We start from the raw sequence: 15,874 nt of genomic DNA on the forward strand, positions 1-15,874 counted from the left end.
GTGGTCCTGTGCAATATTTATGCCCCCAACTCTGATCAGGCCCATTTCTTTGAGAGTTTGTCAAGCTCGCTGGCCTACTTCTTGGCGGGCCCTCTCTTTCTAGCAGGAGACTTTAATTCAATAACTGATGTGCAGCTGGATAGGTCGCATCCCCCGTTGGTCGATTCCCCGGTGCGCAGGCTAGCGACCCACAGGAAGGAGTGGCAGGAGAGGTGGGGATTGAAAGATGTGTGGAGGGAACAGCATCCTGAGATTAGGGATTACTCCTACTTTTCTGCACTTCATGACTTGCATGTTAGGCTGGATTCTGTGCTGTGCAGCGGTCCCCTAGCAGCGGTTGTAACTCAGTCTGAATATTTGGCCAGGACCATATCGGATCATAACCCTTTACTGATATCAATGCAGTGGCAACAGGCGAGATCAGCGGTTCCGTCGTGGCGGCTGCGGCCTGATACACTGGGAGATCAGGTGTTTAGCGACATGCTTCGACAGGGCATAGACTGTTATTTTAAGGAGAATGGGGGCTCGGCCTCGACCAGAACGGTGGAATGGGATGCAATGAAGGTGGTGGTGAGAGGGGTATGTATGGGCAGATTTTCGACTGAGAGGAAAACAGTTTTGAACGATCTTGCAAAAGCGGAGGAGGTGTTGAGAGAGCTGGAACAACGTAGGCCTGAGCGGCCGGACTTGCAGGAACAAATGCTGCGGGCGAAAGAAGCAGTGGCGACTGAGACGGAGCGGCTGCGGTGCTATGATTATAAGGCGTATGCTACTAAGGTGCATGAGGAGCGTGATAAGGTGGGTACGCTCTTGGCCAAACTAGCTGATCCAGAGCCTAGGGGGTGCCCAGTCATGAGTATACGAAAAGAAGACGGGGAGGTGGTCTATTCCCAGTCAGCGGTACTGGCACGATTTCGATCCTGTTACACGGGCCTCTATGAAAGCCATCTAGAGGCGGAGGTCTCGGAGATAGACGAATACCTGGATCCGATCCCGTTACCGGTGTTGGATAGTGAAGAGGCAAAAGACCTGGGGGGTCCCATAACACTGACGGAGATAAGAGGGGCGATAAAACATATGGCACGAAATAAAACTCCGGGGGTAGATGGGCTGCCAGTGGAATTTTATGCCAAATTCGTAGATCTATTAGCACCTCGATTGGTGGTGGTGTACTCGGAAGCGAAGAGGATGGGGTGCTTGCCTGAATCTATGAGGGAGGCACTGGTGGTACCGCTGCTGAAGCCGGGCAGAGACGCATTGGACGTGACCTCATATCGCCCATTGTCCATGTTGACGGTGGACTACAAGATATTGAGTCGCATCCTAGCCGCCAGGTTGCTGCCGCACATGACCACGTTGGTGCATAGGGACCAGGCGGGATTTATACCGACTAGGAACACCTCGATGAACATACGTCATTTGATCCGCATCATGGATGGTGTTGGGGCGTCAGAGCTTGACCCTGTGGTATTGGCGGTCGACATCGAAAAGGCTTTTGATAGTCTCGAGTGGGAATATCTGGATGGGGTATTGCTGAAGTTTGGGGTAGGTGACGGTTTTAGGCGATGGACGAGGGTGCTTTATTCGTCAGCGGCGGCGCGGGTGCGGCTGGGGCCTATTGTCTCGTCGGCTTACCCAGTGTGTAGGGGGACGAGGCAGGGATGCTCGTTATCCCCTCTGTTGTTCGCTTTAGCGGTGGAGCCATTGGCAGCGCAGGCGAGATCGGGCACTGCATACAATGGGATAGCGCAGGGACTGGAGTCACACTACATATCGTTGTATGCCGATGATTTGTTATTATATCTGGCGGACCCGGTGCAGTCGCTGGAAGGAGCAGTGGATATGCTGAGTAGGTTTGGCCAACTATCGGGCCTCAGGGTAAACTGGAACAAGACCTGTGTATTCCCTTTGCGGAAAGGGATGCCCAATCCGCCGCTGACGAGAGAGGTGGAGTGGGAGCCCTCCTGTTTCATCTACCTGGGGGTACGCATTTATCATACGGCCGAGGACCTCTTGGAAGGGAACGTGGAGCGGTGTATTCTTGGGCTGAAAGGCTGCATGGATTTTTGGGCCTCCCTTCCGTTGTCGGTACTGGGACGTGTGGCGTTGCTGAAGATGGTAGCCCTCCCACGGCTGCTCTACTATTTCAGGACACTACCGGTATGGATCCCGCAGCGGGTTTTTAAAGATCTGAGGACACTGGTGATTAGCTTCCTATGGGGGCATGGGCGGCGCAGAGTTGCATTGGACACCCTGATTCGACCTAAGTCTGAGGGGGGTATGGCAGTTCCGGACTTTGAATTATACTATCTGGCGGCCCAACTCCAGATATTGACGCAAAATGTAGCCAGAGAATTCAGGGGCCCCGAGCATGACCGGGGGCTAGGCATCCAGAGGTGTGTCTTGTCCTACATAATAATGCAGCAGAAACTAGACATGAGAGAGCTTACTATAGAAGAAAGAACGCTTAAACTATGCTGGCGTAGGAGTTTAAGGAGGACAAAGGGGGACCGCCCATATGCGCCGGAGATACCGCTAGGGATGCTGACGGCGCTACCTCATGGAGGCGATTGGTCCCAATTGTTAACGTGGGAGGAGCTGGGCCTGCAGGTAGTGGGGGATCTGTATGTGGAGGGAACACTGGCCCCCTATCGGACGCTTCAGGAACAATTTGGTCTACCGGACGGGACTTTCCTGCTGCATGCTGCGGTGGTGGCAGCGATACGGCGATACTGGGGGACAGGGTTGGGGGAGCCAGAGGTAGCAGTGACATGCCAATATGTGGTGATGGCGGCGGGCACAGTTAAAGCGGTGACTTGTCTCCATAATCGACTGTGGAGTGAGGGAATGGAACCACTGCTAGCGCTGAAGTCGCGATGGGAGGCCAGCGTAGGCAAGCCCATACCGGACACGGTTTGGAGCCAAGTATTGCAAAGGACTTGGAAGGGAACGAGGAATGCGCGATTTCAACTAGTGCATTTTTTCATTATCCATAGGGCGTACCTGACACCGGAGAGGGTAAGGCAGTATTTCCAGGCGCTCGATGCGGTGTGCCCGAGATGCTTAGAGCCCGAAGTAGATCTGGTTCACATGCTATGGAACTGCCCGAAATTAGGGGCGTACTGGCAGGCGGTGGGGGAACTCCTAAATGCAGTCACGGAGCGGGAGGTGAACTTTGACGTGACAGCGTGTTTGCTCCTCTGGTTTCCCCATACCAAGAGGACAAAAATTACAAGTAAATTTATAGACCTGGGTATTATGCTGGCTCAAAGAGAGATAACCTGGCACTGGAAGGCTAAGGAAGGCCCGTCTGTGAGGAGGTGGATGAATGAGTTGTTGAAATGGTCGAACTGTGAGTATTATCAGGATGCGGCAGGCCACTGGGTCTGGCAAGGAGAAGTGCTTGGAGTTAGCTAGGGCGTGGGAGATGGTGGTCCAGGCATTGCGTGATTATATGGCGGAGGATGAAGAGGGAGAGCTGGGATAGTCGGGTTCCATGTGGATTACCCGATGGCGACTGGATCCTATAGGGGATGTACTATGGTGGTTGCACGGCTTATCAGTACCCAAATCAGCAGCAGTTGTGGCGGGGGGAGGGAAGGGGGGGGGTTGTTCTTGGTAAGAGTAGTTAGGCACCGAGCTGTAGCTCAGAAGGATCGATTGGGACGGTTAGGATTTGATAGAGTGCTGCTGTTGGCGCCCAGGAAGTACACTGGGACCGCTGGTGCAAGGGGGGGTGGGCCTGCGGGGGAAAAAGCGGATACGACATGATATAACCGACCGGATGCCCGAACAGGGCTTACACTGAGACGTCTATTGGAGCACGGTACTGTTGGTGCGCCGCCCAGCCTCCGGGATGTGGGCTAAATGGCTGTGTAGTGTTTTGCTTTCCCTTCAACGTCATGATGTCATAAGTGTAATGGTTGGTCTAACTTTGAGAACATGTTTCTAACTCTGCAATAAAAACACATTTAAAAAAAATCACCTTTTGGGTCTCATTATAGAATTACATGGAGACACCTGGTGCCAAGTTTTGATGGGAGCTTCCCTGGGGTTATCATGTAAGATCAAAACATATAATGGGTTCAAGCAGAGTTGCCTGCTGTCGCCGCTTTTGTTTTCTTGGTATGCATCTGATCTCCCTGACGCTTTAAACTCAGTAAGGGATGATGCCCCCAGAATCGGTACAATGTCAGTTTGTTCTTTATTATATGCGGATCACTTGGTAATTTTTGATGTAACGCCAATTGGCCTGCAACGTCGCCTGGATGCCCTAACTAAATATACAGAAGACCACTTCTTGAAAATTAATAATGCTAAAAGCAAAATCGTGGTTTTCCGCAAGAAAGGGATCAGAATAAAGAGATGTTTTAAGTGGTCGTTGGGTTTTGAAGAATTGGAACTGGTTGATTCGTACCTATATTTGGGGAAGGTTTTTTCAAAACAGGGCAAGATTTAGAGCATATCAAACTCTGCTATTAAGGCTCTCCCCCAGGCTGGAGCTTTAAATAGATTTTATAAAGCTTGTGGGAGAAACCACTTTAGTCATGTTCTGTCAGTTTTTAAGGTAAAAATTCCCCCTCCATTAACATACGCTGCTGAAGTATTGGATATAAATTATTGGCTCTCTTTTGAAAAGGCTGAAGGCCGAATCCTGCCCCAAATCTGTAATCTAAATTCTATGGTTGCCCCGCATGCTTTACGTCTGAAATTTGGTTTAGTCTCCTCATATATTTTATCCTTGGCAGCGGTCCTGAGGTGGGGTAACTCCCTCTGCTGTGGAGATGAGGGCACTCTTCGGGCTGCCTTGCGAATAAAAACACCAAAATCTCAAACTCTGCTCCAGATAGTTATGCCAACACTGATAAAGAGGAAATTTGTCATATCCCTAAGATTCTACTACCGAAAAAAAATAAAAACAGATAAACGAGGGTTCTCCCTGCTTGATAGCATTAAAAGTACAGATTTTGTCATTTTAAATGGGAGAGTGCCTGTTGACAAAATTGCACAATTTACTTTTTACTCCCATCCCATCCCTCTTAGACTATGAGGTTGTTTCTTATCAGATGTTTGGGGCTTGTGAACATCTATTTGTCCTTTCGTCTGTATGGCGCGACCATAGTGTAGTAGGTATGACAGTGGCTTTTGATCTACCTGTACTGGACCCGGGGAAAGACAACAGTTGAACTTTTTTACACCTGTGGTGGATGTCCACTGAGGTGAGGGATTTCTGGGAGAAAGTGATCAAGGTTTTGTCAGCCGACAATTCTGCTTGCTGGTCTTCGTTGCCCGACCAAACACACTTAAGATGCAGAAAAAAATCTGGAATTGGGGTTAAGTCTAGCGAAGAAATGTATAGCTGTGCGATGGATAACAACCGACTGCCTAAACAAGACCAATGGCTAGGAGGATATGAAAAATAGGTGGGTGCCGAATGTGGGGTGTGACAAACTAGTATATACTGGCATGGGACAAAGGTGTAGGATGGCATGGGCTATGGCACAGGTTCGTTTACAGCAAGAAATGGAGGATCCTGTAGAGGAGCAGGTCGAAGAGCCTCTAAAAGGGTAAATTCATGTATTGAACTAGATTTAAAGTGAAGACTATCTGCATACTGAAGTCCTAAATCTGCTTGTACTGTCTCAATACTCTGTGTTACTGGATAATGATGTGGAACTGCTGTGGCGTGCTCCTTCACATGGTTGGGGGAGTGGGGTGGGAGAGGGACAGTGATAACTTTTATGGCTGTATTTCTAATAACACAATAAAAGAAATATGAAAAAAAAGAATTATGTAATCCCTTACTACCCTTCTTTCTTTCTACAATTACCTTCTTCCTTTGTTGTCACTTCAACCTTTCATAATTCACTTCCTTTTTCCTTTATTCCTCCCTTTTTAACACCTCTATCCCCTGCCCCCCTCACTCCTGCACTCTCCCCCTCCATTGCTTCTTCTTTTATTTGGCTTCTTCTTTACTCCCTACTCTCTCCCTTCCTACCCTACTTCCCTTTTTTCACTTACTGCCTTCCTTGTGCGCAACACCGTTTTCTTCATTCCATTTCTAAATCATTTCCTCCTCTCATCTGTTTATCATGTCCTCCTTCCCTGACTGTGCATGAGCTCTTCTCTCCCTCTGTACTTCCCTTCCTTATTTACTCCTTTAATAACCTCTCTCCGTTCCTCAATTCTTTCCTCAGAACAGTGTACCCTATTCTAACCTAGGAAAGAAGAGGTGCCTCACAAACTAATAGTGGGCATATTTAGGGGCAGAACTTTACAGCAGTAAATTAGACCGTTAGGATGCTCTAGTGGATTATTAAACATATTCTTGTCTACGTCATCAGATAGAAGCCAACAGCTCCGACCTGGAACTTGAAATTAACAGGATGAAGACTGAAGAGGCTGCTCTTAGGGACTCCCTGGCTAAGATGGGGGCATTGACGGAAGGACTTGCACAAGACAAGATCAACCTGAATCGCCTCATATTACAGGTAATCTTTCAAGCACCCTGACCTGCCTTCCTTAGAAACACGACTCTTTCTACGCACACTGTACAAGTAGCAGAGGCCAGCATTATGCAGGGGTTAAAGACGTAAGAGAGGGATTGGATGTTTTACCGCAAATGATTATCGTAAGCACATTAGACTTGTAACATATGTCACATGCATGTAATATTGAAAGATAAGTTTTGAGTATGTTAATGGGGATGGGGATGAGTTTTGCCCCAGTGATTTCCTAAACCTCTATAAAACTTTAAAGGGTTGGTGAAATACAGGGACATTAAAGACTCGATCTAAAAATATTGCCAGAGTACGACTACCGGGGCGTGTACCACAAGCCGGTATGAAGCCAGTAATTGCATGCTGTCTTTGGAGTGTGACCCCGACCTACTATTAGAGGGAGTGGACACATCTTCTGTGGAAAGGGGGCATGCACGGAGCAAGCATGGTGATGCATGCACTGATAGAATGTGCTACAGTTAGACAATCCTGTTATACTCATTCAGAATTGCTGAGATTTACGAACTTCTTGTTTTAGGTCTTTTTTTCTTATTTTTCTTTGTCTTTTTGCACCGTTATGCTTTGAAGACAGGCACCAGTATATGCCTCTCCATCTAGGGCACAGTGCCGTAAAGGCAAGTAGGCCAGCCTCATTTGTTGATGTTTGTTATGTTAGTATGAATTTGTAGAGCGCACGTTCACCCTGGGGTTTCTTGGCGCTGTGTACCGCTGGGGAACCCGTCCTGGCTTTCCCTGTGAGATGGTCCCTATTGGGCATCCCCAAGGTGAAGCCAGGCATCCCCGGCAGCGAGGGGGCCGTTGTGGAGATTAAGCAAGCTATTGCCCAGAGTTGCAGCGTGGGACCCATGGTTAGAGAGGCACCGAGGCAGCTGACATTGGTTCCGTACCCTGCCGCGTCGGGAATTGAACCCTGGTCCCGGGCCAACCTCTGCTTCTGGGTTTGCCGCTCTAACCGGTGAGCCACACTTGTTGTGTGTCTGGCGTGGTGATGAGTCCTAAGAGGCTAGGGGCCAGATGTACGGTCATTGGATTTAGCGGCGCGCAATTTGCGACACATTGCGAGTCGCAAATTGCGAGGGGCTAAATCCAATGTACAACAGTCAGAGACACTGTTAGCGATTCCCAATGGGGTCGCAAAATGCGAGGCTCATCAATATTCATGAGCCACTCGCAATTTGCGACCCCATTGGGAATGGCCATCCTCACAGGAATGGTGGCCTGCTCGGGTCAGTAAACCACCATGTCTGTGACTGCCTTTCAATAAAGCAGTTTTATGTTTTTTAAATACAGCCCGTTTTCCTTAAAGGAAAACGGGATGCATTGAAAAAAGAAAAAAATGAAACGTTTTTGTTTCATTTTTAAAGCGCAGGTACTACCTGCCCTTAAAAAATATTTTCTCCTGCATTCACGAAGGGAAAGGGGTCCCCTAGGGACCCCTTACCATTTGCGAGTGCTTTACCACCCTTCTGAGAAGGGTGGTAAACTGCGACTGTTTTGCAACCGCAATTGCGGTCGCAAAAGAGCCATACATACCTGGAGGACTCGCTTTTAGGAAGGGTCGCCCTCGGAACGCCCCTTCCTAATAGCGACTCGCTATTCCTATTTTGCGAGTCGCTAATAATTTGCGACTCGCATAATAGGAATTGTACCTGGCCAACTTGTTTTTTGTGGTCGCCGAAGGGGTCTGAAACCCTCTGCGACCGCAAAAACTGTCGTACATCTGGCCCAGACTCCGACAGACTTCGACACCATGGACTGAACGGTGACTTCGACACCATGGACTGAACCGTGACTTTAACACACAATGGGTAACAGGGTTTAATTAATATTCAGTCCTAATAAAAGCCCGGCACCCAGTAGAAGCCGTGAGTAAGGGCTGTAACATGTTAACGTATTATGAAGGCACAGGGGTTGTAACCCTCCCCTTAATTTGCCCGAGCAATTAATTTCTAATTTTTAATCATACCAGTGGTACCCAAACTAAAGGGAAACCGTGGTGACCACTAGGTATTTTCAATATTTATACCCCCGTGAAGATTAGAACATTATTCAAAGTGCTCCCTGGAATATGGTAGAGCCCACCCCGGGTATTAGGCACGGGAGCGCGACTCGATGATGAAGCATCACACACATACATCGGGTGTGTGAAGGTCCACAATAACATTGATTGTTTCTTCGGGAGCAGGAGGACAACGTTTCAACAAACCATTATAAGTAGGGTGGTAGGATACCTGTTGTAAAGAGACTTTATAACAATGCCATTTTTAAAGCTGGCACAGTTTATTATGCATGTAAGCCTACGGTTTCACAATGCAAGGGAATGCTGATGTTCTTGAGTTTGACAGCACCCATATATAATTCAGCATTTTCACTGTTAACTTTTATATTTCATATCCTTAAAGCATTGGTAATCATCCAGAAAAGGACCAGTATACATTGTGTGAACCTCTGTAGTGTAGCAGATCATTACATTTTTAAAATAGATTTTTTTGTTTTTTGAATCAGCTTTATTGAGCATTCGGTTTTTATACAGCGTGATGTGACAGACCTCGTAGGAGCATCAAAGCAGACATGAATAGATTGGTAAAGAAATGCAATAAACCACAACACTGTTAAACTCGTATAATACAGTACTGAGCCTGAGCATGCAATATGAGTTGTGTGAATATGTTGCTGCAGTGTCCGCGAGAGGGCACACTCAGTACGAAAGCGTCCAACCTGAAGGTGTATTGTTCGCTTGACGGGGTCTAAGGCCTGCGGAAGGGATTGCTAGGAGATTATTGTGCAGGGGTGGTATGGTGTGGTATAGGATAGGGGCCAGGCTTTAGCGACCTGGTATCCTCCCTAGCATCATTGTGGAAAGTGAGGACCAGCTGATCTCATGCGGCTGCAGTGGGGCCCCTATGGAGAACCCATACCTCCTCTCTGTGCAGAGACACAGACTCTGCTGCACACCAGTGTACAACCGTATTTTGCCACTGTGAGACCACCGGCAGAGGGGGGCCTGCCACTTCATCGTGATTGTGTGCCAAGCTTAAAAGAAGGGCCATGTGGATCAAATGGTTGACCAATCTTCTGGCGTTTAAAAAGTCCCAACAGGCGGCCCCCCACATAGTTTAGATTTTGACTGACTGTGGTCTGGGCAAGAAACATGCAGACTTCAGCCCTAAAGGCTTGTGCTATCAGGCAGTTCCAAAACCTGTGAAGAATATTTGCCTGAGGGGCACGTCAGCGAGGACATTCTAATAAGGCTGTGGGGTAATTTGTGTGAAGCTTAGCCAGTATCAAGTAAGTTTTATGTAAGATGTTATGTTGTATGTACCGGAATTGTGCATTGCAAAAGACTGCGGGTATGCAAGTGCTTTACTTCACTACTTAATAGTCAGAAGATGCCCTATATCTGTTTCCCACTTCTGCTGTGTAGTGGCTAAAGGGTCAACATTCTTGTTCGGTATGGCTTTTGCAATCCAGGAGACAAGTTTCCTGCCTGTTACCATTGTAAACAAGACTTGGAATAACAGATGTGCAGGTAATTCAAAGGCTGCAATTCCTCAAAGGTGTTTAAGTTCTGCAACCCACTGCCTGTGCATCAAGATCTGTCCTGCTAGAAGCCCGGTCTGTTCGTACAACAGATCAAAAGGGATCTTGTAACAGGTCACCAGTTGAGCTTACCCCCTGAGTTCTCCCTATTCTCTATCACACCCCAACCCTTGGATACATGGAAGGCATGAATAGAACTCGGGGAATCTCCGGTGCATATGACGTTCCACTTATGCAGGCCCCCAAGCCCTATGATAGCAGCTGTGGGCAATACGTCATAAGTTATTAGGAGTCTCAGGTAAAACTGATTTCAAAAGTAACAACTCATTGGTGGAGAAGAGGGTGCTCTATCTGTTCCTCTCGCACACGTCCTCCAAATGGCAACCAAACTAGTCAATGAGTTGGCCACTGAAGCTGCGTCACCAGATAATGGTGCTCATAAGTTGGTGCTCCAAGGCCTCCTGGTCAGTAGGGAGTTGAAGCTCAGCTAGGGTGACTCTGGGCCATTCGTTGTTCCAAATAAAGTCCCTTAACATGGTGTTCAGTGTATGGAATATGCTAAGTGGTGTGGGGATTGGTAGATTGGCAGACTGGTGAATAATAAAGGAATCATGGCAGCATTACAATCTTGGAGAGAGCCGCTTCGCCCTGTACTGCTGGCGGGCGAGCCACCAGGACAAAATTTGGGCCCGCAGCCAGGAGTTTGCCTTTTGTAAATTGCCATCCAGGAGGTCTTGGACGGCATGGTATATGTTAATGCCCAAATACCGAAAGGTGAATTATACCCACTTAATCTGGTAAATAACAACTATTATGTTGTGTGCAGGGCAGGTAGGATGTAGTGTCAACAGGCAGGTTTTGGACCAGTTGACTCCCAGTCCTGAAGCAGTGTTGAAGACTCCATGTCCACATCCCCCAAGACATCATCCGCATATAGGTAAATGGCGTTCATCTTGGCAATAATTGGTATGCCCCAGGTTCCCCCTTATTTGCGGAGTTGATGCGCCTGTAGTTCAATTGCTAGCACAAAATAGCAGCAGTGAAAGTGGCCACTCCTGGCGTGTGCCTTGATTTACAGAAAAGTGGTTTGAGATAACTAGTTGAATATAACCGGGGCCATCACTTTGATGTATAGGAATTTGATCAATCCCAACATTATATTTATCTGACCCATCTTGCGGAGCACAGTGAACATGCAACCCCAGTCTACCATATCAAAGGCCTTCTCTAGGTCTAATACCAAATGGGCAGAGTGAGTCCTGCGGGGCGATGTCACTTAGGAGGAGCCTATATAACCTGCATATGTTGAAGGACGTGGATCTGCAAGGTATGAATCTGTTTTGATCAAAATGAACTAATATTGGCATGAGCTCCAGTAATCTCGTCACCAGGATTTTACAGAGGATCTTATAGCCACAGCCCAGCATGGCCAATGGTCTGTAGGAAGTGACCTCATGCGGGTCTCGCCCCGAGTTACGGAGGGCAGCCAAGAGCGCCTCTTGCATGGATTACTGGAAGAGTCTGGTAGCGAGGGCAGAATTGTACAACTTAGCCAACTTCTAGAGCAACAGTTCTTCATATGTTTTCTAAAACTCCATCGGGAGCTCATCAAGGTGGGATAATTCTGTATGGTGCAGCGGATATCTTGTTTCATGATCGGGGCATCCTGAATGTTCCATTGCACTGCAGGGACCTCTGGCAAAGTGACAGTGCAAAGGAATTTTTCGCCATTGAGTTGACACAACACATGGTAGTGTGTGCAAAACACCATGTGTACTGTTTCTTGGGAGTATGCTAGGGTATTAGGTGAGTTGTAGGCGCCTGTGAAAGGTGCATTGGATGACTTGTGTCATATCAACCACGCCAGTAGATGTCCTGACTTATACTCCTCTGATTGTATTTTGCTGTGGTATTCCTTGTAGTCTATGCAGTGTAGTGATTCGAATAACTGAGCATGGCAGTTTCGTGCTTTGATCAAGTAGTTAGAAGCTGATTGGTCCTCTGCAGCAGTCATCTCTATGCCACGTAAGGAGTCTTCATTCTGCTGCAGCTTGGGATGCGGTGTACCTCTCACCCTTATGATCACGTTTATATAATGCCCCTGTACTTCTGATTTTAGAGTGTCCCACTCCACAAGGCAGTGTTACTGTCTTCGACTCTGTAGTGTTTATAAATTTGCAGGTGCTTTTGCGAAACGCCTGATCTTTCAGTGCAGAAGGTTGCAGCCTCCAAGTGAGGACTGGCTGGACACCCCCTCGGTGAGCTTCAGTATCAGAGTGGGCCCGTGCCAAGATATTCTACATCAGTCACTAATAATTCTGTAGCTGGGTGGAATAAGAAACGATCCAAACTGATATGAAGGTCATGTGGAGCAGAGTAGAAGGAGTACCCCAGCACGCCATTTTGTTTTCCAGGAAGTGAACCCTGTTGGCGAATTCAGTGACCTTCTTGTTAGAGGTCATCAGTCCAAGATCTGGTAAGGCCATTTTAGTGTTTTGAGAGTTTGTGTTGATCCTCGCTTAACAGGCTTCTTCGAGTGCCATTGCATCTACTTTGCCCCCAAGGTCAAGCCTGGTCTCTGCTTTTTCATAGAGGATTATGTCCAGTTTCATTGTCGCAGGCTCTGCCAATGTATTGACAGTGTAGTGTTCCTCAGTGGGCTGCTTCCCCAGCGCAATCAGCCATCCCGCCAGGGCCAGTGCTGGTGCAGGAGACTCCTAGTCTTCGGTCTCCCCATTTCTAAGGGTGATGATGTTCCATTATGACTGTCACAGCTCCTTGCAGTGTAAGATGGCGATCAGTTAGGCTCTAGAAACACAGTTCTGTGGGCAGATACCCACCCTTCCACCCACTATGCAATGCAATGCTGGTGAATCCAAGTTAGGGAGTCACAAGCAGTATTGCCCAGAGCAATGAATATACTGGGTACTCCATCACCAGTGCAAGGCAAGTTATGAGAAGGAATGTGGGGGTAAAGTGATGGTCAGAGTCTTTATGGTCTTACTGAAGCCAACAGTTGCAGGTTCCCTATACAGCCTGGCCTATATCTATGGCTGTCCAGTCATGGGGGCCCTGCAGCTTCGGCATGTTATGGGGGCTCCTCAGACTAGCAGAAACACGATAGCAGGCCTTAGCATGTGCAGGAAAGAGCAGATCCCTCCAGGGAGGCCCACCTTGCAGAGAAACCTGCACAGGCATGGTGTAGAACCTCTCATGCCCCCCCTGCTCAAAGCAAACGGCCTGCCAGACTTACCGCATGAGTGGGGATGGAAATCTGTGTCCACGGAAGTGCTGTGGGTAGTCCAGCCCACACATCTGTGCCCCACATTTTCCTGTCGTGATAGTATCAGGCCACACCCACCTCTCCTTGCCCACACCAGTGCTCAGCAACCCTCTTTATGGTGAGACTCCAGGGGCCCTGCTAACTGTCTGGTGTAATCCGCCAGGCAGAGAGGGCTAGATGCATCCCAGATTATACAGGATTACAGGTCTCGGTCAGGAGGTCCTCTACTGAGTGTCCACCATCTTGCGACTCCAAACCAAGTCCCCATCCTAAGATATCAATTTGATGCCACTCACAACATATTAGAGCTGTGAAGTTGTTCTAGATCAGTACTTACTATTTTATCTTATATGCGTTTTCCCCTTTGCATCCTTGTATTTATGTTGAAGCTGTCTCTGATCTAAATGTGGCAAACCCCAGAAGTCAGTGAGAGTGCATGGGCTATTACTGTGGAGCGGGACGTTGTGAGGGGCATACCGGAACTAAGTTATCTTTCATATTTTTTCCTTTTTGTAAGCAAACATAGGAGGTTCAGGATTAGGATGCCGGCTGTCTGCATTCCCAAGTTTAATACATTTGCTATCAGCTGGGAGGTAGAGAACTGGCGTACACTAGTTGAGGCATCCAGATTGTAGGATTGTCAGTTATTCCGGCATCTACTTTCTAAAGGGGTAACCCAGCTGGTCAATGAAGATGACTTTCATATAGAGCCACATGTCTTGGAAGAGTATTTTCAGAAATTATATTCAGGAGAGGACCGTGAGCCTGAGGGTGAGGTAGCAATAACAAGTAGGGATTGCATTATAGAGCCAGTAGTGGACAATGTAAATTGCTTTTCCTTAGAGGGAACTGTGACTGCAATTAGTTCACTTCAGACTGGGAAAGCACCCGGGCTAGATAGACTACCTGGAGATCTATATGGATCCGAGCCCAATATATGGGTCCCATTGCTTTATATAGTTTTTAATGCCTTCACACCACGGGGAGATATCTCCGCGACCTTGAAGGGTGCCAAAATAATCCCCATATTTAAAAAAGGGAATAAAGGGGATCCTTCAAATCACAGGCCTATTAGCCTCATAGATGTATCCCAGAAAGACTTTAGTAAAATTATTTTGTTACACCTTCACTGTTGGATAGAGGAAAACAGTATAATCTCCCACTTGCAGGCTGGTTTTAAGGCTTCCATGAGTACTTTAGATCAGCTGTTTCGCTTCCTTCTGCTTATTTGGAATGAAGTTGCGACCAATGGCCACCTGTACGTTGTGTTTGTCAGTCTCAAAACAGCATTTGATTCTATAGATCGCACCAGGCTTTGGGTTGCCCTTAGGGACCTTGGGCTTCCTTGTGGCCTGTTCCAACTTTTGGTCTGCGGACGTCATGGTAATTATGCCAAAGTTAGGTGGAACTCCAACATGAGTCTAACTGACAACATATCTGTCTCAAAGGAGGTGCGCATGAGTTGTGTTTTGGCCCTAACCCTATATACCTTGCATATGAACAGGCTCATTATTGATCTTTACGACTGTGGAGGCGACCCGTCAAAATTAGCTGGCAAATTAATTCCCTCTCTTTTATTTGTAGATGACAAGCTGCTCATCTCTAAAACCCCAATGGGCATTCAGAAAGTTTTAACTAAGTTTGCATCAGCATGCAAGGATTGGGGCCATGAAATAAACTGCTCTAAAACAAAGTTTATGGTTTTTAATCCTTATAAATCCACTAAGGGGAAACTGAGGTTGGGCTCAAAACTATTAGAGCAGGTTAAGGTCTTTGATTACTTGGAAGTTAGAATTAGCGATAACATGGCATGGACTCCCCAAATTCAGACGAGCATTCTCATACTTCAGCATGTGGACTGTGCAATAGGAAAGAGAGTCAAACGATCAGCCTTCCGCCCAATTTCTCCCACCTTAGAAATACATTGGGCCAAAGGGTTCAGCGTGGTCCTTTATGGGGCGGAATAGTGGGGGCTGGAGCACCTGAATCAGTTAGAAGTTGCAGAAAATAAATTCTTAAGATCCATCCTTAATCTCCCAATGAACACGCCATTATTACCAGTACTCCTTGATCTTTGTCTAAAGTCTATCACCACACAGCTGTCCTTAAGGTGCTTATATTCTGGTGAAGACTCTGGACCGGTAATACTAGATCCCAGTAAAGGACGCAGTGGAAGAAATATGAATTCTCGAAAGTCAGACAGGGGGATTGGTCCGGTTTAAAAAGGTCAGACAGTGGCTTTCTAAATTGGGGTTGGGAATTATGTGGGATGATCCGCAGTCCATTACTAAAAAAAAAAGATTCCCCAGCTTAAAAAAAAGGTACTGGGATTTTATTGACTCTTCTTGCACTAATACTAGGTTACTTGGCACTTTAACCACTAGATTCTTAAATAATAAAAATTGTTTTAAGTTTGGTAATTATATGGATGATGTTGAACCCCCTCAGGCACAAGCACTTTATATACAATTTAGGATTGGGGTTCTCCCATTGAATGCTATCAAATGCAGCTGGGCAAATGTTACTGTAA

General features: G+C 47.2%; 1 protein-coding gene across 1 annotated transcript in view; it reads left to right on the top strand.

Annotated features, from left to right (window-relative positions):
* CROCC2 (ciliary rootlet coiled-coil, rootletin family member 2) overlaps window positions 1–15,874 on the top strand; it is a 1,620,686-nt gene that overhangs the window by 605,349 nt on the left and 999,463 nt on the right. The window contains exon 16 of the mRNA XM_086944022.1: window positions 6,345–6,491. Coding sequence (XP_086800148.1) covers window positions 6,345–6,491 — 147 coding nt within the window. The remainder of the gene's footprint in view (window positions 1–6,344; window positions 6,492–15,874) is intronic.

Source organism: Lissotriton vulgaris, chromosome 11 (assembly GCF_964263255.1).
Source record: "Lissotriton vulgaris chromosome 11, aLisVul1.2, whole genome shotgun sequence".
Lineage (NCBI taxonomy): Eukaryota > Metazoa > Chordata > Amphibia > Caudata > Salamandridae > Lissotriton > Lissotriton vulgaris.